General features: G+C 38.5%; 2 protein-coding genes and 1 long non-coding RNA gene across 3 annotated transcripts; 1 reads left to right on the top strand and 2 right to left on the bottom strand.

The window, feature by feature from the left end:
* Window positions 1-2,889: 2,889 nt before the first annotated feature.
* LOC129887941 (uncharacterized) lies at window positions 2,890-14,398 on the bottom strand. Its single transcript, XR_008766516.1, has 3 exons — window positions 14,367-14,398; window positions 4,214-4,264; window positions 2,890-3,094 (listed from the first exon to the last, which is right to left on the bottom strand). It is a non-coding gene; the product is annotated as an uncharacterized LOC129887941 (long non-coding RNA).
* A 5,707-nt stretch (window positions 14,399-20,105) lies between these two features.
* Window positions 20,106-21,667, bottom strand: LOC129887940 (40S ribosomal protein S27-2). The gene is made up of 4 exons (XM_055963197.1): window positions 21,563-21,667; window positions 21,070-21,171; window positions 20,932-20,960; window positions 20,106-20,407 (listed from the first exon to the last, which is right to left on the bottom strand). Exons 1-4 carry the CDS (start codon window positions 21,563-21,565, stop codon window positions 20,281-20,283), a joined length of 261 nt encoding a protein of 86 aa, XP_055819172.1. The 5' UTR covers window positions 21,566-21,667; the 3' UTR covers window positions 20,106-20,280.
* Window positions 21,668-23,515: 1,848 nt separating this feature from the next.
* Window positions 23,516-27,213, top strand: LOC129887942 (uncharacterized protein At4g14100-like). The gene is made up of 3 exons (XM_055963198.1): window positions 23,516-23,862; window positions 24,599-24,850; window positions 26,855-27,213. Exons 1-3 carry the CDS (start codon window positions 23,529-23,531, stop codon window positions 27,043-27,045), a joined length of 777 nt encoding a protein of 258 aa, XP_055819173.1. The 5' UTR covers window positions 23,516-23,528; the 3' UTR covers window positions 27,046-27,213.

The raw sequence follows: 27,213 nt of genomic DNA on the forward strand, positions 1-27,213 counted from the left end.
CATCAATAAATACAATCACGAACATATCCAGGAATGGTCTGAATACCCGATTCATAAGGTCCATAAATACTGCTGGAGCATTTTTCAACCCAAAGGACATCACTCTGAACTCGTAATGGCCATATCGAGTCCGGAATGCTGTCCTTAGAATATCAGATTCTCTTACCCGCACTTGATGATATCCCGATTGCAAATCTATTTTTGAAAACCACTTGGCACCCTGTAACTGATCAAACAAATCATCAATCCTAGGGAAGGGGTATTTATTCTTTATAGTTACTTTATTCAGCTGCACATCCGCAGCGACCCATCTTTCTTCTTCACAAATAATACTGGGGCTCCCCAAGGTGATGTACTGGGTCTGATGAACCTTTTTTCTAGCAAGTCTTTCAATTGCTCCTTCAGCTCTTTTAATTCTGAAAGTGACATTTTGTACGGGGGAATAGATATCGGGTGAGTATCTAGCAGCACATCTATGGTAAAGTCTATCTCCCGTTCGGGAGGAAGGCCTGGAAGCTCGTCTGAGAATATATCTGAAAATTCATTAACTACTGGAACTAACTGAAGGGTTAGCGTTTCCGCTTCCAAGTTCTGTACACGAACCAGGTGATAAATACAACCTTTTCTGATCATCTTTTTCGCCTTAAGGTAGGAAATAAACTTCCCTCTCGGCGATGCTGTATTACCTGCCCATTCTATCACTGGTTCTCCGGGAAATTGGAAATAAACTACCTTCCGTTGATAGTTAACATTAGCATAACAGGAAGATAGCCAATCCATTCCCATAATCACATCAAATTCAGTCATCTCCAATTCTATAAGGTCTGGTTTAGTGCAACAATCACATATAATTACTGAGCAACTTTTATATACTCACCTTGCTATAATAGAATCTCCTACAGGAGTAGCTACCTCAAACGGTTCTATCGGTTCGGGATTTACACCAATCTTATCAGCAATCATCGGGGAAATATATGATAATGTAGAGCCTGGATCTATTAATGCATATACAATCTGGGAAAAGATCAACAATGTACTTGTGATCACATCTGGAGACGCCTCCTGATCCTGTCGGGTGGCCAAGGCATAGGTGCGGTTCGAAGGACCGCTAGAACCAGAAATTCCACCCCGACCTCTACCACGGCCTGCTGGTGTAGACACACCCTGCCCCGTGGGGCGCATAGCTACCGAAGAAGATGATGACCCAACAAATGATCCTGTAGGTTGAGCTGATCTGCCTGAATTGCCCTTATTCGGGCAATCTCTCATCGTATGGCCTTGATGACCACAAGTAAAACAAGCCCCTGTAACACGATAGCACTCTCCTGGATGATATCTACCACAATAAGAACACGGGGGCCTGGGTGGCCACATCTGACCAGAACTCTTGTCTAACTGCGAACCGGAAGCCCTAGAGCTCGGACCTGCTCCCGAATATCCTATACCACCTGATCTCCGGCCTGAGGATAGTTAAGGCATACTCTGTACTGGCTGGGTGGGCTGTCTGCTACCCTTCTGCTGGAATGGCCTACTACAGAACTCTCCAAAATATCCAGCTGACCTAGCCCTCTTGGGCTGACTTCTGCCAAAATATCGATCGGACTGGTGTCCTCTATGTCTGTCCTCCATGCCCTGAGCATATGCCTGAATATGGGCGATGTCCATCCCCGCCTGGGAAGCCATCACCAAACAACTATCCACCAAGTACCGATCTAGGCCCATCACATATTTGTGCATCTTATCAGTTATGTCATCTACCAGAGCAGGTGCATGTCGAGCCAATGAGTCAGACTCCAAACTATACTCGCGAACACTGCGGCCTCGCTTCCTTAAGTGCAAAAATCTGTCTGCTCTAGCTTTCTGCATCTCAGAAGGCAGGAAATGACTGATAAACGCCTTTGTAAACTCGTCCCATACTGTTGGAGAAGCTGGTCTACCCCTGGACAAATCCCAGGACTCATACCAATTGGCAGCTACCTCGTGCAGTCTATACGAAGCCAACTCAATCGACTCTGTCGCAGAAGCTTTAATTAGACGTAAAGTGCGCTGCATTTCCCTAATGAACTCCTGGGGTTCCTCCTCGGGCTTTGTCCCAAAGAACTCTGGAGGGTTACAAGTCAAAAACTCACGAGCCCTCGAACTATCAGGCCTGTGTACCGGATCTCCGCCCAATCCGCGTCTGTGTTCTTGTCCGGCCACTAACCTGGTCAACAGTTGCACCACGTCCTGCATAGCCCTGTCTTCCGCTTATAACTGTGGAGCTAGAGGCTCGGGTACTGGGGCTCCAAAAATAGGTGAATCCACCCTCTGATCTTCAGTTGGGGCCGCTTTAATTTCTGGCGGTGTCGCAGAGCTGGCTGTTGGGGGCACAGTCTCCCTCTCAAGCATCGATCGGTCCCTGGTAACTCTGTGCGCCTGACCAATCTCATCGGGTGCTACTGATTTGCCCTTTTGGGCAGCCGTCATTTTCCTCGGAGGCATTATTGAAAATCATGACAATCGTTTCGTTAGGAAAAAATCATCCTAATAATATAGCTCTATCACACGATCTAAGACAAGAAGAAAAAGTAATATCCTAAATGCCCTGTAGCCTCCTACTTATAGATGAGGTGCACAACACACCGATAAACAAGATTCTACTAGACACAGTCTGTAGATATTTCGAGGACCAAATCGCTCTGATACCACTTTTGTCACGACCCAACTCCGTAGGACGTGACTGGTGCTCGATTTGAGCACCCAAACATACCCTTGCCCCAAATTAGCATGTTAGCCGAGAAAACATAGGTAGTAATTAGGAAAGATCACTAAATAGATCACAAAAACAGATATAGGCACAAGGGCCGATAGACCGTTAGAAAACAAACAAAATCCAAGACATATGTATAAAACCCACAACATAACTCTGTCTACAGACCTCTACAGATGATAGCATAGTCACAAGATGGGACAGGGCCCCGTCATACCCCTGACCAACATATCCAAATATACAGAGATAAAGTTAGTACCAAAATACAAGCTCCGAACAAGGGAGCACTGTCAATAACACAGCAGATGTCCTAAACCGGCGGATCAGCAAATCAAACTTCGGTACCTGTGTGCATATAACGCAGCCCCCGAAGAAAGGGGGTCAGTACGAAAAATGTACCGAATATGTAAAGCATGAATTGTACTAGATAAAATCATAATCTGAATAGTATGTACAGAATATAAAATAAATGTTCAGTATTTCAATATGCTTATCATAATCTCAAATCATATATGCAAAAACATATGTCATATTCGGCCCCATTATGGGACTCGATGAAAAAAATGTGGTCGCCCTCCCATCGTCGGCGCCACGCAACAGCATAACACCAGAGTATGAAATATCTCCATAACAAATCACATTATATTAGATGGCCATATCAAATCATATTAGATCATATCATATCGGATCATATCATATCATATCTCAACCATATGTGTACATGGCACAGCATAACTCTGTGGCATAACATACACCACCCCATGTACATGTCATACCTGCCCCCTCACGTTGGAACACGGCGAACAATGTAGAGAAATACGCACGAAAAATATATCTTGGCCCAGGCTCAGTGAAAGAGTGGTTACAGTATACACGAGTGGAGTAGTGAGAAACTAAATACAATTTAAAATTTAAAATATTTATACAGACTCGATAGCATGATTTTGATAACAAATCATATAGAAAAAGAACTTGAATAATAATAATAATAGCGCAAATCTTTCCAACCTCATGATAGTCTATGTCAAAATAGTTTTTTAGAATCGTCTCCATATCTCAAAATATATTACGGAACTTAACGGAATAATTAGTCATATAATATTCGGAAGACTAGCAAAGAATTTCTCTCAAATTCTACCTAACGTAAGTCAAACGAAATAACAAAGAAAAATTAAGAATAGTGGGCCCACCTCGGTGAAATGAGGTGGCGTATACAAATTATGTGCGTTAAAATTCATAACATCATTTATAAGAGTTTCAAGGTAGTCGGAATTCATTTGTGCTAAATCTAGAAGTTTAGACAATTTTTCCAAAAATATTCATAAATGCCTAATTCAATTTTACTGAATAGAAAATGGGAAATTTTGAGCGTCGATTCCGAAGTATGGAGTGATCCCCTAGGCTCGTTCCACTCCTATTACATCTAGGACATGCCAAGTGAATAAAAGGTAAAGCTTTACATACCTTATTGGCTTTTTACGGTTGTCCAACTTCAATCTCCGTTTCCACCAAAATCTACAATTGGTCATATTTACCAATTACTATTCATAAGACTTTAAGAATTTAATTTTTCCAATACTTGTCTACAAAAATTTCAGCAGCATCTCCCCTATATATATGACAACCCCGAGATTATAACTCGGCCACAATATCAACAACCAAGCCAACAACAACACCAATACCATCAATAATCAATTTAAACACACTATAACATAAATTGGTTTCTTTCCAACTAGTGCAACAACTTTCAACCAAACTTTGTATTTCCAAGTAAATATGAATATTTCATGTCCATAATTAATTTCAACTCATTCCAACATAGGTGAAAAATATTTTAAGTAAGCTATCCAATTTTCATCAATTCCATATTCCACTCAAAAATTTCATAAATACAACAAAGATATTACAATTCATTTTCTTCTTTCAACTTCATAATCAAATTCATTTCTTTCTTTCAACTTCATAATCAACAACAACAATCCATACTTTTAATAACTTACCTCCATATTTTTATAATATCATACTAAAATTACATAATTCGTACAATCCATTTTAATACCAACTTACACCATTTAAACTTCATTTATATCCCCAAAATCATAATCACAACTAACAAATTATACAAACTTAATTTTTTTTCCATTACATCACCTAACCCATATTTTCAACTTCAATAAATTTCATCCAACTTCCATTTTCAACATCAAATAACTATCATAACTATTATTCAAATAGTACACAAAAATACTACACAAAAATGCTACACAAAAATTGAATAAATCTTACTCATATAAGAACATGTATACATGGCACCATATTACCATGCAAACTTCCATATTTTCATAAATTCCACACACCTCCACATATTACAACATCAACAAATTTCATAACACAAAGAAATTGGATTAATTCTTACCTTTTTCTTCACTTCTCCAAATCTCCAAATCAACTAAACAAGCCTCCAAACTTCCAAAACAACTACACCATGTTGTAGAGCACCCTTGACTTAGTAGGATTACTAGGAAATTATAATTTTTGGGATGAAATTTGAAGGGGTAAATTTTTTATCTTCTTGGCCGATTTTTCCTTCTTTGTTTTCTCTTCTTTCTTTTGTTTTTCTCCTTCTCAATTTGTCTTGAGTTTCTAGGATTTTATGACTAAGAGCCCTCTTTATTTCATTCATCACATGGATGAATTTACATGGGCTTGGATCTTTTTTTTTTTTGATTGTTTTGGGCCATGGCTTAATGATTGGGCCTATCTTGCCCATTTTTTAGTTTTTAAGTTCCAAGCCCAAGCACCTAGCCCATACATCTTCATAAAAACTACATGTTGTGAAATTTCAATTTTACCCCTAAGCTTTTCTAATATTTCCACCTTCAAAATTTCACTTTTACCCCTAACCTTTTCTAATAATTCCGCCTCCCAACCTAATCATAAGAAGCTTGTATATCACAAGACCAAGCATAGTCTTACCCTTGAATTATTACAACTATCCCTAACATGTCCTTAGGCGCAAAGTACGGGTTATAACAGTGTTAACCCATAGATGCTGGAGGTGCCAAGGGCCCAGACTATTTTTCCTGATAGAAGTGTCTGGGGAGGTTCGTAAGGACCCGAGGAGAGGTTCTTATGGCCCCAAATGGGGTTTTACAGCATTTAGGAGCATTTAAGAAGCCGCGCAACAGGTTTTGGGCAAGTTTCTCAGTTATTCGTGGGTGTTAACCCATGAATGCTTGGGGTCTCGGGGGCTGGGCTATTTTTTCTGATTAAATAATATGGGGACGTCCGTGAGGACACAGAGAGTAACTCAAGTGGCCTCAAATAGGATTTTATAGAATTTAGGAACATTTTAGGGGTCGCGCAAAAGGCATCAGGCGATTGTTTCAACTATTCTTAGGTGTTACCCCATGGAGGCTAGATTATTTTTTTCGATTAAAGTGCATGGGGAGGTCCATAAGGACTCGGTGAATGGATTCGATGGCCCCAATTGGGGTTTTAAAATATTTAGGAGAATTTTAAGGGTTGCGCGATAGAAATTAGGTAATTTTATCAATTTTTCGTTGATGTTAGCCCACGGAAGCTGGTGAGTGCCGGGGGCCTGGCTATTTTTTCCAATTAAAGTACATGGGGAAGTCCGTAAGGACCTATGGAATCGCTCATGTAGGCCCGACTAGATTTTTATTGTATTTTGGACCATTTTAGACGCCGCACAACAGAAATCAGTGTATTTTCTCAATATTTCATGGGTGTTATCCCGCGGACGCTGAGGGTGAAGGGAGTTTGGGCTATTTTTTCAATTGAAGAGAGTGGCACATCCATAAGGACCCGATAAGCGGCTCCGCTCCGATGACCCGAGCAGGTTTTTACAGAGTTTGGGTGTATTTTAGGGGGCCCGTGATAAGAATCAGGTATTTTCTTAATTTTTCGTGGGTGTTATCCCACGAATGCTGGAAAGTGTCGAGGGTTCAGACCTACTTTCTAATTAAAGTGCATAAGGACGTCCGTAAGGACTCGAGGAACGGCTTAGATGGCCCGATTAGGCTTTTACAGCATTTAGTAGCATTTCAGGGGACGTGCAATAGGAATCAAAACGTTTTGGCTTTTATAACGTTTAATAGCATTCATAGGTGTTAGCCCACGAATGGGGGTGGATGTTGGAGCCCAGGCCCTTTTTTGATTAAAGTGCATTGGGGCGTCCATAAAGATTTGGAGAGAGGTTCTGATGGCCTCGATCAGAGTTTTACAGTGTTTCGAAGCATTTTAGGGCCGCGCTACAGGAATGAGGCAATTTTCTTAGTTTTTCGTGGGTGTTAGCCCACGGATGCTGTGGTGATGGGGATCGAGCTGCTTTTTCAGTTAAAGTGCATTAGGACGTCCGTAAGGACCCAGAGAGCGGCTCTGATGGCCTCGATGGAGTTTTACAGCATTTAAGAGCATTTTAGGGGGTGCACAAAGGGAATCGGGCAATATTCTTAGTTCTTTGTGGGTGTTAGCCCATGGATACTGGGGTGCCGGACCATTTTTTCCAATTAAACTATCTGGGATATCTGTTAGGACCCAAGGAAGGCTTCAGTAGCCTCGACTGTGATTTTACAGTGTTTAAGAGCATTTTAGAAACCGCGTAATAGAAATTAGGCAATTTTCTCAGTTTTGGGTGTTAACCCAAGTATGCTCGGGGTGTCAAGGGTCCGAGTCATTTTTCTGATAAAAGTGCATGAGGACGTTCGTAAGGACCTAGAGAGCAGCTCAGCCCCTTTACTTAAGTATGATTCTAAGCTTCTCTCTTAGCCCTTTTCTCAGCCTATTAGCCCCGAACGGGTTTTTATAGCCTTTAGGTGTATTTAGGGACCGCTCAACAAGATTTAGGCGATTTTATTAGTTTTTTGAGAGTGTTAGCCCACGGATGCTAGATTTGCCAGGGAACGGGATATTTTTACGGATTAAGGTGCATGACGATGTCCGGAAAGACCTTGAGAGCGTCTCTAGTGGACCAGACAGGATTTTACAGCGTTAAAGAACATTTTAATGGTCGCACGACAAAATCAAGAGATTTTCTCAATTTTTCGTAGGTGTTACCCCATGGATGCTGGGGGGTGCCAGAGGCTTATGCTTTTTTCCGATTAAAGTGCATGGGGACGTCCGTAAGGACATAGGAAGCAGCTCTAATGGCCCCAACCAGGCTTTTACAATATTTAGGAGTATTTTCGGGGCCGTGCAACAAGAATCATATGATTTTTTCAATTTTTCGTGGGCGTTAGCCCACACATCCTATGAGAGTACCGGGGGCACAGGCTATTTTTTTTAATTAAAGTGAATGGGGACATCCGAAAGGATTCGTGAAGTGGCTCTAGAGGCCTCAGTTGCACGTTTACACCATTAAGGAGCATTTATGGGGGTTACACAACAAAAATTAGGCGATTTCTCAGTTTTTCGTGGATGTTAACCCACGGATGCTAGGGTACTAGGGACATGGGCCATTTTTTTCGATTAAAGTACATGGGACATTCTTAAGGACCCAGGGAGCGACTACGCTGACCTCACTTAGGCTTTTATAGCGTTTAAGAGTATTTTAGAGGATGCGTCATAGGAATCAAGCAATTTTCTCAGTTTTTGTGGGTGTTAACCTAAAGATTATGTGGAGTGCCGGGGGCCCAGGATGTTTTATCTAATTAAAGTGCATGAAGACATCAATTAGGACCCGGGGAGGGTCTTTGGTGCCCCCTTCCGGGCTTTTACAGTGGTTAGGAGGATCTTAAGGGTCGCACGATAGTAATTAGGCAATTTTCATAGTTTTTCATAGCGATTAGCCCACGGATGTTAGGGGCCACGACCCAGATCGATTTTTCCGATTAAAGTGCATAGGGACGTCCATAAGGACCCGAGGAGCAAGTCCAGTGGCCCCGACTAAGCTTTTACAATGTTTAGGTGTATTTTAAGGGTCGCACAACAGAAATTAGGCAATTTTCTCATTTATTTTGTGGGTTCTAGCCCACGAATGCTGGGTGTGCCAAGGTCCCAAGCTGGTTTACCAATTAAAGTGCATGGAGAGAGATGTAAGGACCCCGAGAGAATCTCTAGTGGCCTCAAATGGGCTTTTATACCGTTTAGGAATATTTTAGGGGCCACACGATAGAAATCAGGCGATTTCCTTATTTTTTGTGGGGGGTAGCCCACGGATACTGTTGGTTAATGGAGGCCCATGCTGTTAAAGTGCATGGGCATATCCGTAAGAACCTGAGGAGCAGCTCCATTGGCCCCGGCCGGGACTCTACAATGTTTAGAAGCATTTTAGGGGTCATGCAACAAGAATGAGACGATTTTCTTAATTTTTAATGAAAGTTAGCCCACGTAGGCTGGGGTTCCAAAGGCTCGGGCTGTTTTTTCAAATAAAAGTGCATAGGGACATATGTAAGGACCCAGCAAGCGGCTGTGGTGGCTCTAGTCGGGCTTTTATAGTATTTCGGATAATTTTGGTAACCGTGTGACACGTATCAGAAGATTTGTTTAGTTTTTGTGGATGTTAGACTACAGATGCTGGGGCGCCATTGTTAAGGATATTTTTTCTGATTTAAGCACATGGGGACATCTGTAACGACCCGGGGAGTGGCTCTAATGGCCCCGGCCCAGCTTTTACAGCAATTTAGAGCATTTTAGGGGCCGCACAACAGGAATCAGGTGATTTTTATTCAATAACACCCACGAATGCTGGGGTGCCGGAGGCCCTAGCTGTTTTATCCAATAAAAGTGCATGAGGACGTCCATAAAGACTCAAGGAGTTGCTTCGGTGGCCTCTACCAGGCTTTTACAACGTTTAGGAGCATTTTAGGGGTCGCGTGACGGTATTAGATGATTTTTTCACTTTTTCATAAGTGTTAGTGATTGTAGAGGGTGTCGGGGGCACAAGCCATTTTTTTAATTAAAGTACATCGGAACGTCCGTAAGGACCTAGGAAGGGCTCTGGTGGTCCCAGTCGGGCTTTTCATACATTAAGGAGCATTTTAGGGTCGCGCGATAGGAATCAGACAATTTTCTCAGTTTTTCATTGGTGTTAGCGCATGGATGCAGGTGTACCAGGGGTTCATGCCATTTTGCTGATTAAAATACATGCGGACATTTGTAAGGCCCAAAGAGCGGCTCCCGTTGCCTCGGCCAGTTTTCTATAGCGTTGAGGAGAATTTTAGGGGCCGCGCAACAGGAATCAAGCGATTTTCTCAAATTTTCATGGATATTATACCATGAATGCTGAGGATTCCGGGGCCCCAAGCTATTTTTTCCAATTTAAGTGTAAGGGGACGTCTGTAAGGACCCGGGAGTGGTTTCGGTGGTTCCGACCTAGATTTTATAGTGTTAAGGAGCATTTTAGGGACCGTGCTACAGGAATCAAACAGGATTTTTACTTTTTCGTAGGTGTTAGCCCATAGATGCTTGGGGTGCCGGTGGCCCATGCTGGTTTTCTAATTAAAGTGCTTGATGACATCTGTTAAGACCTGGGGAGTAGCTTCGATCGCCCCAACTGGCTTTTACAGGCTATAGGAGCATTTTAAGGGCCGCGCGATAGAAATTAGATGATTTTCTTAGTTTTTCGTAGGTGTTATCCCACGAATGCGGGGGTGTTTTCGGGCCAGACTATTTTTTAAAGGCCCTCGCGATAAGAGTGTATGATGAATTGATGATGTCCGTAAATACCTGGGGAGCTCTCCGGTGGCCCCAATCGGGCTTTTATAAAGATTAGCAACATTTAAGGGTCGCGCGACAGGAATGAGATGATTTTCTCAATTTTTTGTGGGTGTTATCCCACGAATGCTGGGGTGTCAGGGGCCCAGGCTATTTTTTCATATTAAACTACATGGAGACGTCCGTAAGGACCAGGGAGCGACTTTGTTGTCCCTAACTAGTCTTTTACAATATTTATGAGCATTTTTAGGGGCTGTGCGACAGAAATTAGGCGATTTTCTCAGCTTTTCGTGTGTGCTAGCCCACAGTTACTAGGGGTGCCGAGGGCCCGAGCTGTTTTTTCCTATTAAAGTGCATAGAAACATTTAAAAGGACCCGATGAGCAGCTTCGGTGGCCCAAGCCGGGCTTTTACAATGTTTAGGAGCATTTTTAGGAGCCACGCGACATGAATAATGCGATTTTCTCAGTTTGTCGTAGGTATTAGCCTAAGGATGCTATGGCTGCCGAGCATCTAGCTATGTTTTCCAATCAAAGTGCATGGAGACGTTCGTAAGGACCCAGGGAGCTGCTCTGGTGGCCCCGACTGGGCTATTACAATGTTTAGAAGCATTTCAGGGGCCGCACGAGAGGAATAAGATGATTTTTACAATTTTTCATGGGTGTTAGTCCACGGATGCTGGAGGTACTTGAGGCCAATGCTGTTTTTTTTTACTCAAAGTGCATGGAGACGCCCGTAAGGAATCGAGGAGCGGCTCAGATGGCCTTGGCTGGGCTTTTACAGGATTTGGTAGCATTTTAGGGGCCGCGCGACATGAATCAGGCAATTTTCTTAGTTTTTTCTTTGTTGTTAGCCCACGAATGCTGGGGTAGGGGGTTTGGTCTTTTTTCTTATTAAAGTCAATGGAGACGTCCGTAAGGACACGGGGAGCGGTCAGTTGGCCCTGATTGGGCTTTTACAATATTTTTGAGCATTTTAGGGGTGTCGAGGGCAACATTTTTGAGTATTTTCCAGCGATTTTCTTAGTATTTCTTTGGTGTTAGCCCACGGATGCTGGGGTGCCGGGGGTTTGGGCTATTTTTCCTGATTAAAATGCATGGAGATTTTCGTAACGACCCAGGGAGTGGCTCCGGTGGCTCTGACCAGGCCTTTATAGCATTTAGGAGAATTTTAGTGGTCGCGGAAGCCCGAGCTATTTTTTCTAATTAGATTCTTGGGGACTCCCGTAAACACCCGCCGAACGGCTCTCATGGCCAACCCATCGATATTGGGGGTGCATGGGGTCCTAATCATTTTTTTACTAAAGTTCATGAGGACGTCCATAAGGAACCGAGGAGCGGCTCTGGTGGTCCCGGTTGGACCTTTATAACATTAAGGAGCATTTGAGGAGCCGCAAGACAAGAAACAAGCGATTTTCTTAGATTTTCATGGGTTAACAGCCAACGAATGTTGGGAGTACCGGGGGTTCGGGTCATTTTTTTCGATTAAAGTGCATGGGAATGTCCGTAAGGACCTGCGGAGCTGCTTTGGTGGCCCTCATCGGGCTTTTACCGTGTTTAAGAGCATTTTAGGGGCCGCACTATAGAAATCAAGTAATTTTCTCAGTTTTTCGTTGGTGTTAGCCTATGAATGCTGGGGGGAGCTTAGGGCCCGGGCCACTTATCTGATTAAAGTGCATAGGGACGTCCATAAGGACCTGATGAGCGGCTCAAGAGGCCTCGATCGAGCTTTTACAACGTATTGGAGCATTTTAGGGGCCACGCTATAGGAATCAGTGATTTTCTTTATTTTTTGTGGGTGTTAGCCCAACTATGCTGGGAGGTGCCAGGGGCGCAGGCCATTCTTTCTAATTAAAGTGAATGGGGATAACCGTAAGGCCCGGGAAGCGGCTACAGTGGCCTCGGTCGGGCTTTCAAAACGTTTAGGAGCATTTTAGAGGCTGTGTGACAAGAAGCAGGCGATTTTCTCAATTTTTCGTGGATGTTAGCCCATGAAAATATTTTGTGAACTTGCTTATGGTCGATTTTTCTCCCAAACTATTATGGGACCCTCCGTAGGATTTTGGGGGATCAGTACGTGCGGCCTCGACATGATCCATGATGCACTTATAGCATTTAGGGGCCGGATAAGCAAAATTAGACAATTGTCTCATTTTTTTTGAATGTGTTAGCCTATTAATATTTTATTGAACTGCTTCCGATAATTTTTTTTGGGAACATTATGGGACCCTCTGTAGGAACCCAGGGGATCAGTACATGTGACTTCGGCATGATCCACGGTACATTAATAACATTTAGGGGCTACAAAAGGCAAATTAGGAAATTTTCACATTTTTTCCTGTGTGTTAGCCCATAAATATTTTGGTGAACTGATTTTCGTTCATTTTTCTCCGAAAATATTATGGGAACATCCGTAGATACTCGAGAAATCAGTATGTGCGTTCCAACACGATCCACGAAACATTAAGCATTTAGTGGCCGCATTTGCGGAATTAGATAATTTTCTCATTTTTTTGTGAGTGTGAGCCCATGAATATTTTGGTGAACTAGCTTCACATCTATTTTTTTCCGAAACCATTATGGGTCCCTCCGTAGGTAACCAAGAGGATCGGTACGTGCGGCTTCGGCATGATCCACTGCGCATTCGTAGCATTTAGAGACACCACAAGTGGAATTAGGCATTTTTCTCATTTTTTCCTATGTTAACTCGTAATATTTTGGTGAACTGGCTTCTGATTAATTTTTTTCCGAAATCATTAGGGACCCTCTTTAGGTACTCGAGAGAACAGTACGTGCAACATCGGCTTGATCCATGGATCAATCATAGAATTTTAGGTGACGCGAAAAAGGAACTAGATGATTTTCTAATTATTTATTTTTGTGTGTTAGCCGATTAATATTTTGGTGAACTGGATTTCGATCATACTTTCCTTGAAACCATTAAAGTATCCTCCGTATGTACATGAGGGATCAGTACGTGCACCCTCGGCAAGATCCACGGCGCACTGAAAGCATTTAGGGGCTGCACAAGTGGATTTGACGATTTTTTTATTTTTTTTCCTTATGTGTTAGAACATGATTATTTTGGTGAACTATCTTCCGAACGAATTTTCTCTGAAACCATTATGAGACCCTCCCTGAAGATCAGTACGTGCGACCTTGGCATAATTTACGATGCATTCATAGCATTTAGGGAGCGCACAACAGAATTAGATAATATTCTCAGTTTTTCGTGTGTGTTAGCTTATTAATATTTTGGTGAACTAGCTTCCGGTCAATTTTTCTTTGAAACTGTTATGGGACCATCCATAGGTTCTCGAGAGATCAGTATGTGCACCTTCGACACGATCAACGGCACATTTATAGCATTTAGGGTTAAACAAGAGGAATTAAGAGCTTTTTTTGTCATTTTCGTGTGTTAGCCCATAAATATTTTGGTGATCGGGTATTCGGTCTATTTTTCCCAGAAATTATTATGGGTCCCTCCGCAGGTACCCGAGGAATTAGTATGTGCGGCTTCGACATGATCCATGGTACATTCATAACATTTAGGGGTTGCATAGGCTGAATTAGGCGATTTTCTCAATTTTTAGTATGTATTATGTCACGCCCCGAGAGGGTACCCTAGGCGTGGCCGGCACTCAGAAACCATTTCTGGCCTCTGAGAACCACTTGGTCTCATCACTTATTCGTTCATCAGCGGAAGACTTAATAAGAATACTTATATGGGCTCTCCATTAACAACATCTCATGAAAGAAGAAGTTTTTAGAAGAAGTAGTTTCAAAGGAGAACTACTCCAATTACATCATTAAACTCTGTCTATGAAGCCTCTAATACTCTTAGATGGTGTCAATGACATGTCCATGGCTACCTCAAAAGAAACATCACACTCAACAATAATAAAAGGATAAGGAGTTCCTTCGAATACAAGAAGGACTCACCAAATAGCCGAAAAGAAATGATCTTCAACGATGCGCCTGTTGAGGATCTCTAACACCTGTATCTGCATCATAAAACGATGCAGGTCGAATGACGTCAGTACGTGGAATGTACGAGTATGTACAATGGCAGGAAGGTAAGGACAGATATCAAGATACTCCTCTCAATAAAACTCAGCTCAGAACTCAACATCATCTCAACATCAATATGTAATGCAAGTTTAAAATATAATAATAAAAATAATAGTAATAAGAATTGCTTACTCAGTTGGGAGTTTCTCTAACCGACAACCATCACTTATGAGCTAGCGATGATACAACGAAGCGATGTCGTTGCCACATCCATCCAATACCTTGCCAGGGTAAAGGACATCACCATCTTGGATCCACTCATCAAAGTCCTCTTTTTGGGACTTAAGAGGCATAGCCTCCATCCTACGCTGGCTACGTAGTTCTGGGGTTTGAGTCAATTAAACTCTTACCCAACTCGGTGCTCAATACTACTCCCAAAATATGTGCTCATATTAAACTCCTCATCTAGTCTCATTGGAATTTAATTTAAATCATCACACTCATCTCATTTTATGTTCATCAATCATTATACTTCCAAAAATATCATTTACATCTCATCAAAACATCTTACTCAAAATATCATTTGCTCAAATTCATTCAAACTCAACTCTTTTGCTCTTTTAAAACTCAATAAAATACATATATAGTATTAATTCATATAACTTTCTTTTTATCAATGAAAATAATAAAAAGCCAACATCTTTACTCAAAACATGTGTAAAAATATTCATGAACGTCAAACTAATTAGAATTCATGGAAAAGTAGCCATGAACAATAATTTCAATAATATGAGAGATAACAATAATAATAATATTAATGCATAAATATATCAAACTCAATAGAAGAAGAATTAATTCATTTAGAATTCAAGATTTGGATAAAACTCAACTATAACTCAATTATAATGAATTTAAATATTGGGCGCATGGACGAACTCAATCCAATGCTATGAAAGCCTTACATACCTTAAATCCGAAGGTTTACTCCGAATTGGAACACTCTTGGACCCCTAGCCTTTTCTTCTCGCCGGAGCGTTTTGTGTACTACCCGGAGTATAAGAATCACCGGAGTAGTATTTTTATACTACTAAAACTAAAACTATATTTGAGAAGAAGTATATATAGAGAGAAGAAATGCTTAAGAAAGCTTGATGAATAAAATAAGGAAATAAGGTGGGTATTTATAGGTGGGAAAGAGGGACCTAACAATAAATAAAATAATTATAAAGAAAAATCTGAAAATTTAATTGAATATATTGATGTCATGGATGATGTTAAATGGAGGACAATTTATGTCATTCATGATGTCAAATGCATCTACATGTTTCCATGGTAGGTAAGATGAGTTCTTTTTAACAGAATACTCGTTTTCGAAACTGCGTTTGAATAAGATAAATTCCTTATTAGGATTTGGTGTCTTCATAAGAATTGTAGATATGGAAGTCTAGTTTTATATCATTCAAGAATCAACCAATTTGGAGCAACCTACAGTGAGATATGAATTTTCTTCTATCAACACTCAATTCCGTCACAACACTATATCTTGCAAAGATTAATTTATTTGACCTACTTATACTCCGAATTTGTAGTGATGTTCTTCATGAAAGTTGTAGGTAAGGATATTGTGATTACCCAGAAATTTGAATCACCTAATTTGGACCAACCTATGAAAAGTTATACCCAAAATACAGAGGCTGTATTATTTTCGTCGAGAATTGAAATACCGACATACAACATTTTAGGGGTTGTTACATATTAGCCCATTAATATTTTAGTGAACTTGCTTCCGATCGATTTTTCTCTAGAACCATTATAAGACCCTCCATAGGCATCAAGAGGATCAATACATGTAGCCTTGGCATGATCCACGGCACATTGACAACATTTAAGGGCTGCACAAAAGGAATTAGGAAATTTTCACATTTTTTTCATGCGTGTTAACCCTTGAATAATTTGGTGAACTGATTTCTGATAATTTTTTCTTTGGAACCATTATGGAACCTTTCGTAGATACTCGAGAAATCATTATATGTGGCCTCGGCATGATCCACGAGCATTCATATCATTTAGGAGCGCATTAGCGGAATTAGGTGATTTTCTCATATATTTTTTCGTATGTGTTAGCACATGAATATTTTGGTGAATTGACTTTTGGTTGATTTTTCTCCGAAATCATTATGGGACCCTCCGTAGGTAACCTAGGGATCGGTATGTACGCCTTCAGCATGATCCATAGTGCATTTATAGCATTTAGGAGCCACACAAGCGAAATTAAATGATTTTTTCAATTTTCGTTTGTATTAGCCCATTAATATTTTGGTGAACTAGCTTCCGATTGATTTTTCTTCGAAGCCGTTATGGAACCATTTGTAGGCACTTGGAAGATCAGTAAGTCCGGCCTCCGCAATATCTACGGTACATTCATAGCATTTAGTGGACGCATAGGAGGATTGAACGATTTTCTCAGTTTTTCATTTGCGTTAGCCCATCAATATTTTGGTGAAGTGGATTCTGAACATACTTTCTCTGAAACCATCAAAGTATCCTTCGTAGATCCCTAGGGGATCAAAACGTTCGGCCTCGGCAAGATCCACGACGCATTCAAAACATTTAGGAGCCACACAAGTGGAATTAGGCAATTTTATCATTTTTTTTTCTTTTGTGTTCGGCCATAATTATTTTGGTGGATTGGATTTTGGCCGAATTTTCTCAAAAACCATTACGGGATCCTCCCTAAGTACCCCAGGGATCAGTACATGTGGCCTTGTCCCAATTCACGGCGCATTCATAACCTTTAAGGTTTTGGCAATTTTCTCAATTTTTCGTAAATGTTAACGCATCAATATTTTGGTGAACTGGCTTCTGGTCAACTTTTCTCCGAAACTATTATGCGGCCATCTGTAGGTATCAGGAAGATCAGTACGTGCAGCCTCGACACGATCCATGGCACATTCATAGCATTTAGGGACGGCCGCACAAGCGAAATTAGGTAATTTTCTCAATTTTTCGTGTGTTAGCCCATTAATATTTTGGTGAACTGGCATCTGGTTGAATTTTCTCCTAAATTGTTATGAGACCATCCGTAGGTTTTCGAGGGATCAGTACGTGCGGTCTCGTTATGATCCACGAGACATTCATTGCATTTAGAGCAGCACAAACGGAATTAGGTGAATTTCTCATTTTCGTTTGTGTTAGCCTATAAATTTTTTGATGAACCGGCTTTCAGATGATTTTCCTCCGAATTAATTAAGCGACCATCTGTATGTACTCAGATGATCAGTACGTGCCACCTGAACACGATCCACAGCGCATTTATAGTATTTATAAGTCGCACAAGCTGAATAATGCAATTTTCGCATCTTTTTCGTGTGTTAGCCTATGAAAGTTTTTGGTGAACTGGCTTTCGATCGATTTTTCTCTGAAATAATTATGGGACTCTTCATGGGTAACCAGAGAAGGTACGTGCGGATTCAACATGATCCACAGTGCATTCATAGGTACAAGCGGAATTAGGTAATTTTCTAATTTTTTTTCGTGTGGATTATCACATGGATATTTTGTTGAATTAGCTTCCGATCGATTTTTCTCTAAAACCGTTATGAGACCATTCGCAGGTACTCGTGGGATCAGTACATGTGGCTTCATCGCAATCCACAACACATTCATAGCATTTAGAAGCCTTATAAGCAGAATTAGGCAATTTTCTCAATTTTGTATGTGTTGGTCGTTGGCCCATTAATATTTTTGTGAATTGGCTTTCGGTTGATTTTTCTCCGAAACCATTATGGGACCCTTTGTAGGTACCCAAGGGATTAGTCGGCATTATCCATGGTGCATTCATAATATTTAGGTGTCGCACAAGTGGAATTAAGCGATTTTCTAATATTTTTGTGTGTGTTATCCCATGAATATTTTGGTGAACTAGATTCTTGTCAATTTTTCTCCAAAACCATTATAGGACCCTCCGTAGTTATCCGAGGATCAATACGTTCAGCCTCGACATGATCCACGACGTATTCATAGAATTTAAGAACCGTACAAGCAGAATTAGGCGATTTTCTCATTTTTTTTGTGTTCGTTAGCCCATGGATATTTTGGTGATATGACTTTCGATCAATTTTTTTTCTTGAAACCTTTATGAAACCCTCCGTAAGTACCCGAATGAGCAGTACGTGTAGCCTCGGCATGATCCACGACTTATTCATAACATTTAGAGACCGCACAACCAAAATTATGCAATTTTCTCTTTCTTTTTGTCAGTTAACAATATCTCTCATAAGACTTGTGATTTTCAATTATGTTATGTCAATCTTATGATTTTCTTACAAATGTTGCATTGACCATATTTTATGTTTCTAATGATGTTTTGAAGGACTATATCATGTTTTAACTTGGTTATCGTATTAATATGGTTTATGTCATGCATTTCACATTCTTCATACTCAGTAGATTCTTTAGTACTGACCGCATACTTATTCTATCTATATTATTTATAATATAGGTTACGATACTTCTCATCAGGCCCATGATTAATACAGGCTCCTCTCAGCTTTACAATGATGGTAAGTCTTCATGTTCAAAAGACGTTCATATTTGACTTGTTCAGACTTTATTTCTATTTTCCTTATGTTAGAGATAGCTAAAGACATGTTCTAACATCTCGTCTATGATAGAAGATTTTTCTGACATCGAATGGTTTTGCATACGTTGAGTTGTATCTAATTTTCCTATTATGCCATATTAAACTATGTTCAGACTTATCTTCTGCTTTGGGTTATCTTTTTTATGTCTCTTTATTTTAGTGTACATAAGAGGCTTGTTTAAGATCTTTTGGGATTCTTATTCACCGTGCCACATCTAGGATGTAACTTGAATCATGACCTCTACCTCTAGTAACATAAGATCTCGTCACTCTTAGTGTGATTTTACAAGTGAAGTCTCATGTCTAAGAAAAATATAATGTACACCAATCCCAATAGGATACTATTCTGAGGTATCTCGTAGCTCTAAATAGATTGTATAATAGATACTATTATGATAGCCTTTCATTTCATTCATTTCCATTACAAAAGTGCAAGACCAAAGAGAGCTCTTAAAGGATAAATGCCTATGACACAAGGTTCAAAACTCAATAGATAAATGAGCCTACACCTTCCACCTTCCTCTACTTAAACAGCACAATTGAATCAGTGACATTGACTAAAGAAGAAAGTTAGCAATTGAACAAGTGCCATAGACTAAAGAAGAAAGTGTCGTGGAGTTTGTTCAATTGTGTAATAGAACTAATATGGAAGCCTATGCTAGGAACTAACTCAAGTTCCATCAATCCATGAACTCGATGATACATAACCTTTACTATAACAAACCAAACCCTCTTTGTGATGCAACAAATGTTGATTAGAATCTCAAGACACAACACCTATAATGCAAGAAATAACAAACAATGTCTTTACCATACAGTGCGACATGACTCCAAATGAGCAAAATATGATCAAGGGATGAATGACTTCCCTAAACACAAAACCAAGATTGGCAAACTCATGGTGGGATAAAATCCCAAACAAAATTTCTATTTCAAGTCCAAATAACATTCTTTGCTAACAAGTAACAGCAAGCAAGGAGTTAAAAGAAACTGATGGTTAAGTAACACAGATAATAATAATAGTAAAATTCAAAATAAACCCAATTTAATTGAAAACAGAACATAATCAGTCATAGTAGACTCAAAATCCTTGTTCTTAAAAGATCATAAAACAAAAACAGGATACACCAAAACTGACTTTGTTTCCCATATAAACCTTTTCACTTCCCACTCTAAAGGCAAACAGTTCCCTGTTGTTCTTCTTTAGTCACCCTTTCTCCTGAAAGAACAACCCTCAGTGAGTCTAGCACGCCCACCAGTTGGCTGGCACAACACTGTCTGACAGTTCCCGCACACAACCACTGTCTGTGAGTGGCTGAACACCGTTGTTCTGCACAGACACATATATAGACTTAGAATGAACTGAGTTATCTTTGTATCGCAGAGAGGTGAGGTCGCAACTGAACCAAGGTCAGGATTGGATGTCCCACCATCCTTCCCCTGCATAGACTTGCACTTTACTTACGCGAGACTTCCTTGCCTTCTAAAAAGAATTTCCTATATATTCTCTTCAAATAATGGTTCATCAACACTACAGGCTCTGTTCGGACACGAAATTATTTACCTTCTATTCAAAAAGTATTTTTAAAATCATTGTTTGACTATATAGATTAGAATGACGTTTATGTTTTTCCAGCCAAGAAGCTGGAACCAAGTGAAATGTATGCCCAAACACAAGTTCAATTTCCAAATAACATTATTCAACTTCAAATGTTATTTATTTTTTTCCAAACTTAAATGTTCAAATACTATTTTTCATTCAAATACTACTTTTGTTTTCAAATATCACTAAATTCTTGTCAAAAATACCTATCAAGAGAAATGAGCAACAAAGGAAAGGAAAAACAAACTTACATGTTAAAGCAACCCTGGCACTTCACATCCTATAAGAACATAAAAACACCAAATAACCGCAGATTAATTTCAAAAAAAAAAAACACAAATACATGATTCCAAAAGTATACAAATAAATGGACAAACCGTTTCTTTTACCATGAAGAAAGAGTTAGGAGACTGAACCAGACGCTTGAGCTTGTGCTTTATCTTCTCATGCTCAGCTGGAGGGTTCAACAAGTCCACATCATTTGGAAGAACCTTACAAATCCAATACAAAGAACATTAGAACAAAGTTCAAATCGCCATAGCTAAAAACTCACCATTTTCACTCTAATTTTTAACAGATAATGTTTATACACATTAGAACAAAATTCAAATCGCCATAGCTAAACACTTACCATTTTCACTCCAATTTTTAACAGATAACGTTAACACAGAACATTAGAACAAAATTCAAATCGCCATAGCTAAAAACTTACCGTTTTCACTCCATTTTTTAACAGATTACGTTACTACAAAGTACATTAGAACAAAATTCAAATCGCTATAGCTAAAAACTCACCATTTCCTCTCCAATTTTTAACAGATTATTACGTCAATACATAGAAACATTAGAACGAAATTCAAATCTCCATAGCTAAAAACTCACCATTTTCGCGAGGTTAACAGAGGAATTCCGGCCGGCGGCGGGAGAGGAAGAGAGTCGGATGCAGCTAAGATGAAGACGATGAAAGCGGTATGGTTTTTCTAGGGTTTTTTCGCGAAGCTTATATAGGGAATTGTGAAAGCTGTGGCCCGTTGGATTTGGTCAAAGATTATTAATCCTGGCCGTCGGTTTAAGGTCTTTTAGATTCAGTAGGGATCCCGAGGGTAGGATTGTCCATTCACAAGATTCTTCCCTTTAATGTTTATCTACTTTCTTTTGTTATTTTCTTGATAACCTTCGAGCCTCAACTCTCAAGTTCAAGAAATGGCAAAAAAAAAAAAAGGGGGGAAATAGGGGTAGCTGTTTTTTGAATGTGTATAGAATAAATTTATTTTTGTATAATAATTTGTAAATTATATTAGATATGTAAATGGAGAAAATGGTTCATATCATACATTTTAATTTTATTTATACTTTCAAATAATTACGTATCTTATTATTAATTTAATTAAGAGTTTTTTTTATCATATATTCAGAAAGATATACATGTATTTTTGCTACAAGATACACTAAAAATAGAGAGAGAGACGAGCGAGATTATTATGTATCTCAGATACATACAGTTACATATATCTAGTATGATTTATATGTATCTACCAAAATACATAAGAGAGTGGCGAGCGAGATGAGAGCGAGATTTATTTATGTATTCTAGATATATATAAATCCACTTGGATTTAGTGTATCTAGAACAAATTACACTAAATTTTGATATCATATATCCCAGAATATATATATATATATATAGAGAGAGAGAGAGAGAGAGAGAGACATATCTAAACGTGTCTGAACGTACCAAAAATCGATATAAAGTGCATCTAAATAGTTAATTTCTAAACTAATAAAAATTATGTAAATTGAAAGGCCAACCAAGGAGGAAGCTAATCTATGTCATTAGATATTAGTTGTTGCACCAACTCGATCATTCTTAACGGTTACATTAATGAAACTTGAGACTGCATAAGGGGAAAAAAATTTGATGAGATTAGGATTTGTTTGGCCATAAAAAGTCTTCACTTTTTTCGCAATAGTTGTTCATTTTATTTTAAAATTGATGTTTAATTGTGAAAAAAATCAAATTGAGCTTGATGTTGTATTTTGCATTTGGAAAACAACAAAAATTTATTTTCTAACTCACTTTTTTACTTATGAAGTTGTATTTAAATACATTCAAACACGAACAACATTTATTGTTTTTTATAGGTCCTTAATTCAAGACAAAAGGAGTATAGAAAAAAACATAATAAAAATTTCAGTTAAAATAAATAGTAACAAAAACAACAAATGGTACAAGAACAATATCATAATAAAAAAAAATATTATAATCTAACTACACAAAATAATTAATATCAACACAAATCGAAAACAAGAAATTACAAGCGTGTAGTACTACGATTACTGGTAAGTGTTACAACTCTTACCCACTGAATTTCTACCATACTTTTCAAATCTAATTTCATAAATTTTCAAAAGAAATTACAAAAAGTATAACCAAACACAACCACATTTTCAACTCTAACTTCAAAAATTTCAAATAGAATTAAAAAAATAAAATTGAAATCTATGGCAAAAGCCTACTAGATTTTTCTTTGGTCGATTTCCTTCTAAAGACCCCTGCAATAAATTACGAAAACACCATTAAGAGTTCGTTTGAATTGACTTATAAGTTGCTTATAAGCTATTTTCAGTTTTTCTGAATGTTTAATTGATCAATTTAAAGTCATTTTGTGCTTAACATAAGCTTAAAAAAATAATCACATATATTTAGCTTAGTTTATCTAATACAACTTATAAACTGAAAACAACTTATAAACTAAAAATAAGCAAAAATAAATAAATAAATTAAACTACTCCAACTTATTTTTTTATTTTATAAATTATTTTCAGCTTAGAGTATTGGAAGAATAGAATGTATAAATTTTCCCCCTTCTTCGAGCCTTATCTTCTTGTCGGAGAGGATAATCACAACCGCACCATTGCAAAATTGCAAGGCAATTTCAGGTCGAGTATGAAGAAGAGTACGGTGTCGCCGACCACTGTACTATTTGTTGTTGCCGCAATACTAATTTTTTACTATTACGATGTGTCGTCGGCGAAATTAGATTCAGAGCCGAAACCATCCCCGTGGCCTCATCAATTTCACTCGATACTGTTCGTCAACTACAGTGGATCTCTAAGCCTAATCGACCTATGGTACGATTGGACCAATGGCCGCAATTTCAACATCATACAGGATCAGCTAGGTAAGCAGCGGCGTAGTTAAAAGTAATTGATTTAGATGAACTCGATATCCAAAGGCTAAAGCTAATTACATTTACTCTTATTCATCTTAATTTATATGATATTTTTGATTTATCGAGAGTCAATTTGATTAATAGTTTAATAAAATGAGGTGTTTGGGCGAAATTTTTGGAAGAAAATGCTACTAATAGCTTTTCAAAAGCTAACAAAAAGTAGCTTTTTAAAAAACAATTTTGAGAAAATTTGGCCAAACAGTAAGCTTCATTAGGCCCGGAGCATTGATTTCCCATAACGAATAGGCTAGCTTTATCTCTCAATTACCTATGTGTGCTCGAGAAGGACCCTCAGTTACATGCTGATTGTGCTCAAAAGTGCTTTTGAAGTTGATTGACCACAGACAAACTGTTTCTGTGTCAAAAGTACTTTTTTGGAAATCACTATACAATTTCAAAATAAGTTGATTTCAAAGTTTGGCCAAACAGGCTATAACTTTTTAAGTTCAAATTTGATTAGATTAATTTTTGCTTTGTATTTTTCTAATGTCAATATTATGAAAAGATACATTTTGAAATATTGATCAAAAGTTACATAATTTGACTTTTGTAAAGCAAAATAGATCACATATTTTGGGATGAGGAGCTAGTAATATGTATAAGTAATTTATCAATAATGGGTGATTAAGCTGATTTTCTAGAATTCAGAACAGATAAACTCAAAATTCTAGCTTTGTTTATGTAGGTAAGCTTCTTTATGATCTCGAATGGAACAATGGCACTGTATTCCGCTACACTTTAGACGACAATAAGAAGGAATGTAGTTCAGCGCTGATTGATGTTGGGATTCTTCGACCTAATTGGCTTGACGGAGCTACTTATCTTGGTCAACAATTGATCGACGGATTTCAGTGTAATGTATGGCAGAAAGTGGATTTCATTTGGTATTACGAAGACGTCGTCACCAAGAGACCCGTCCATTGGGTTTTCTATACTGGTACATCCCCTCAATCCCCCTTTTATTTCTCTTCCATTTTAGAACGTTTGGACATGAATCGTTTGATGTTTGAAAAGAATGTAGTATGAAGCTAAGTTGAAAAATGGGCATTTGAGGGTAGAAGAACACAAAGTGATGTTTTGTGAGTGAAAACTTGAAAACCTCCTAAAACTATTTTTCAAACTTCGAATTCCATATTTCATGTTTGAAGTTGAAATAATGAACAAATTTGATAAACACTTAATTGAAATAATCGCCAAATAAAGGTGGTGTAGGTGCTTGTTTGCTACTCTCTCCGTTTCATTTTGGGTCTTAATTTGGCATGAAGTTTAAGAAAGTAAAGAGATTTTTAAATCTTGCGGTCTTAAACTAAAGGTGTGAAAGATATATTAAAATAGCTTTTGAATTTATGGTCTTAAACATGAATGAGAGGTTGAAATTAAAGAGTTACTACATATGCAAAGTGGCATTCGTTGTGGAACAAACTAAAACGGAAAGTAAGAGACAGAAATTGAAATAGAGGAATATTGTTTCTTATGAAGTCTTTGGATGGAGAGGTGTTTGAAGCTTTTCTATCAAGTTATCATGGAGTTCAGCAATGTACAGGGGCTCGTATAGTCGTTAAGACTCATCAAGTTTTCTGTGGTCATCGCCAAGTTCAATCACAAGATTGAAAATTCGAGTTTCGTGATTCTTAGTTTTTCGGCTAGATGTATGCGGCTTTTGTTACTGCTTCCGCTGAACTAGATGCTTCCCCTAAAAGTGGTCCATCATCTGAAATTTGCCTTTTTGTGATATGGTTACATTCTTTTAATCCTATCAAGGAGAGACAATTACTGTCCAATTCTTCCCCATTCCCTCCAACAAAATAAGGAACGACGAAAGGTGGGGGTAACTTGTTAAATTGCTTGGAATCACTTATTAACTTTCTTATTCACATACATATTAAAGTCGAACCTCTGTATAACGATGTCGTTTGTTTGGATAACTTTTGGTTGCTATAGTGAAATGATGTTATAAAGAACATATAATATAACATAAGATGAAAAATTGATTAAAAAAAAACTGTCATTATAATGAAATGTTGTAACAGAGGATGACTGTTATGGAGAGGTCTGATTGAATAACTCACACTCTAATCTTCTGGCACATTAACATTAAGGCATTAGCATATCCCTTAACTTTGCTTGTGCAGCGTATGAGTTTGTTAGTCTTCTCTATCTCTGTTTTGGTTGTTCCCAAGACTATCAGAAGTTGCTAAAATTTAGCTGGTGCCAACATGGGATAGACACAGATGATTACAAATAGAAATTTGAAACGTTCTTTTTTGTTTTGTTGAAATGGTAACATATTTTTGGTTGTTCCCAAGACTATCAGAAGAGGCTAAAGTTTAGCTGGTGTCATAATAGGATAGACAGATGATTACAAATAGAAATTAGAAACATTCTTTTTTGTTTTTGTTTTGTTGAAATGGTAACATATTTTTGCATATATATATTGACATCAGCCTTGTTACATCAACCAAAATGGATTGTTACATCAACCTTGTCCTTCTTATGAGAAATAAGAAAATGAGTTCATGTATCTTAACTCAATCAGCTCTATAGTATTCATAATCAAATTGCATGAAGTCATAGCTTCATTCAGCTAAAAATGACCTGAAAGACCAACGACGTTTATGGATTAGTCACTTGGAGTTCTCAGACACAATAATATCTCTCCGCATTTGATGGAACTACTAATTAAGGACCAACTTGAGTTGAAGAAATCCGATTTTTATGCTAAACGTAAGATCTAATCTGTTCTTTTGTCAATGTTGTATTAATATCCTGACATATAAAACCCAACTAGCTTTCTGAAGTTATTCTCTTATGTACAACTACCTAACATATTCTGGAAAGTTGCGTACTTTTCTTCACAAACCTGTGCAAAAAAAACTTGTTGCAAGATTGATCTCATTGTTGCTATACTCTTTATAAATAATGCTCAAGTTTAATGTTGCAGGAAGGTCTCTTCACGTAATGACTTTCGAAGTGGGAGCAGTTCTTGAAGACGCAAAATGGCAAGCCCCTGTATATTGTTTTGAGAAAAAACAGGTTAAAGATCACGCTGCATCAGACAACAATATTCTGGAAAATGGCTGGAATGGTATTTTAAGAGAGTTCATTCAGCCACGCGATTATGCAAATAGCTAACTAGATGTTTTTAGTTATGTAAATGTATTTGCCTTGTTTTGCTACCTGTATCAGAAGTGGACTGGATAGAAATAATTAGTTTCATCCCTTACTGTATATTGACAATAAGAAGCTTGCTGAAAAGCAGTTAATCCCATCAGGGCTGTGTGTTACAGTGTTTCTTAATAA

The sequence above is a fragment of the Solanum dulcamara genome, chromosome 4 (assembly GCF_947179165.1).
Source record: "Solanum dulcamara chromosome 4, daSolDulc1.2, whole genome shotgun sequence".
NCBI lineage: Eukaryota > Viridiplantae > Streptophyta > Magnoliopsida > Solanales > Solanaceae > Solanum > Solanum dulcamara.

What these genes read in the sequence shown, in the direction of transcription:
- LOC129887940 (XM_055963197.1), bottom strand. An exon ending in CTCCTAACTCTTTCTTCATG is followed by an intron (nt 20,961 to 21,069) that starts GTAAAAGAAACG and finishes ATGTTCTTATAG; the next exon opens with GATGTGAAGTGCCAGGGTTG. An exon ending in TGCCAGGGTTGCTTTAACAT is followed by an intron (nt 20,408 to 20,931) that starts GTAAGTTTGTTT and finishes GTGTCTGTGCAG; the next exon opens with AACAACGGTGTTCAGCCACT.
- LOC129887942 (XM_055963198.1), top strand. Translation starts at nt 23,529, where the DNA reads ATGTATAAATTTTCCCCCTTCTTCGAGCCTTATCTTCTTGTCGGAGAG. An exon ending in CATCATACAGGATCAGCTAG is followed by an intron (nt 23,863 to 24,598) that starts GTAAGCAGCGGC and finishes TTGTTTATGTAG; the next exon opens with GTAAGCTTCTTTATGATCTC. An exon ending in CCATTGGGTTTTCTATACTG is followed by an intron (nt 24,851 to 26,854) that starts GTACATCCCCTC and finishes TTAATGTTGCAG; the next exon opens with GAAGGTCTCTTCACGTAATG.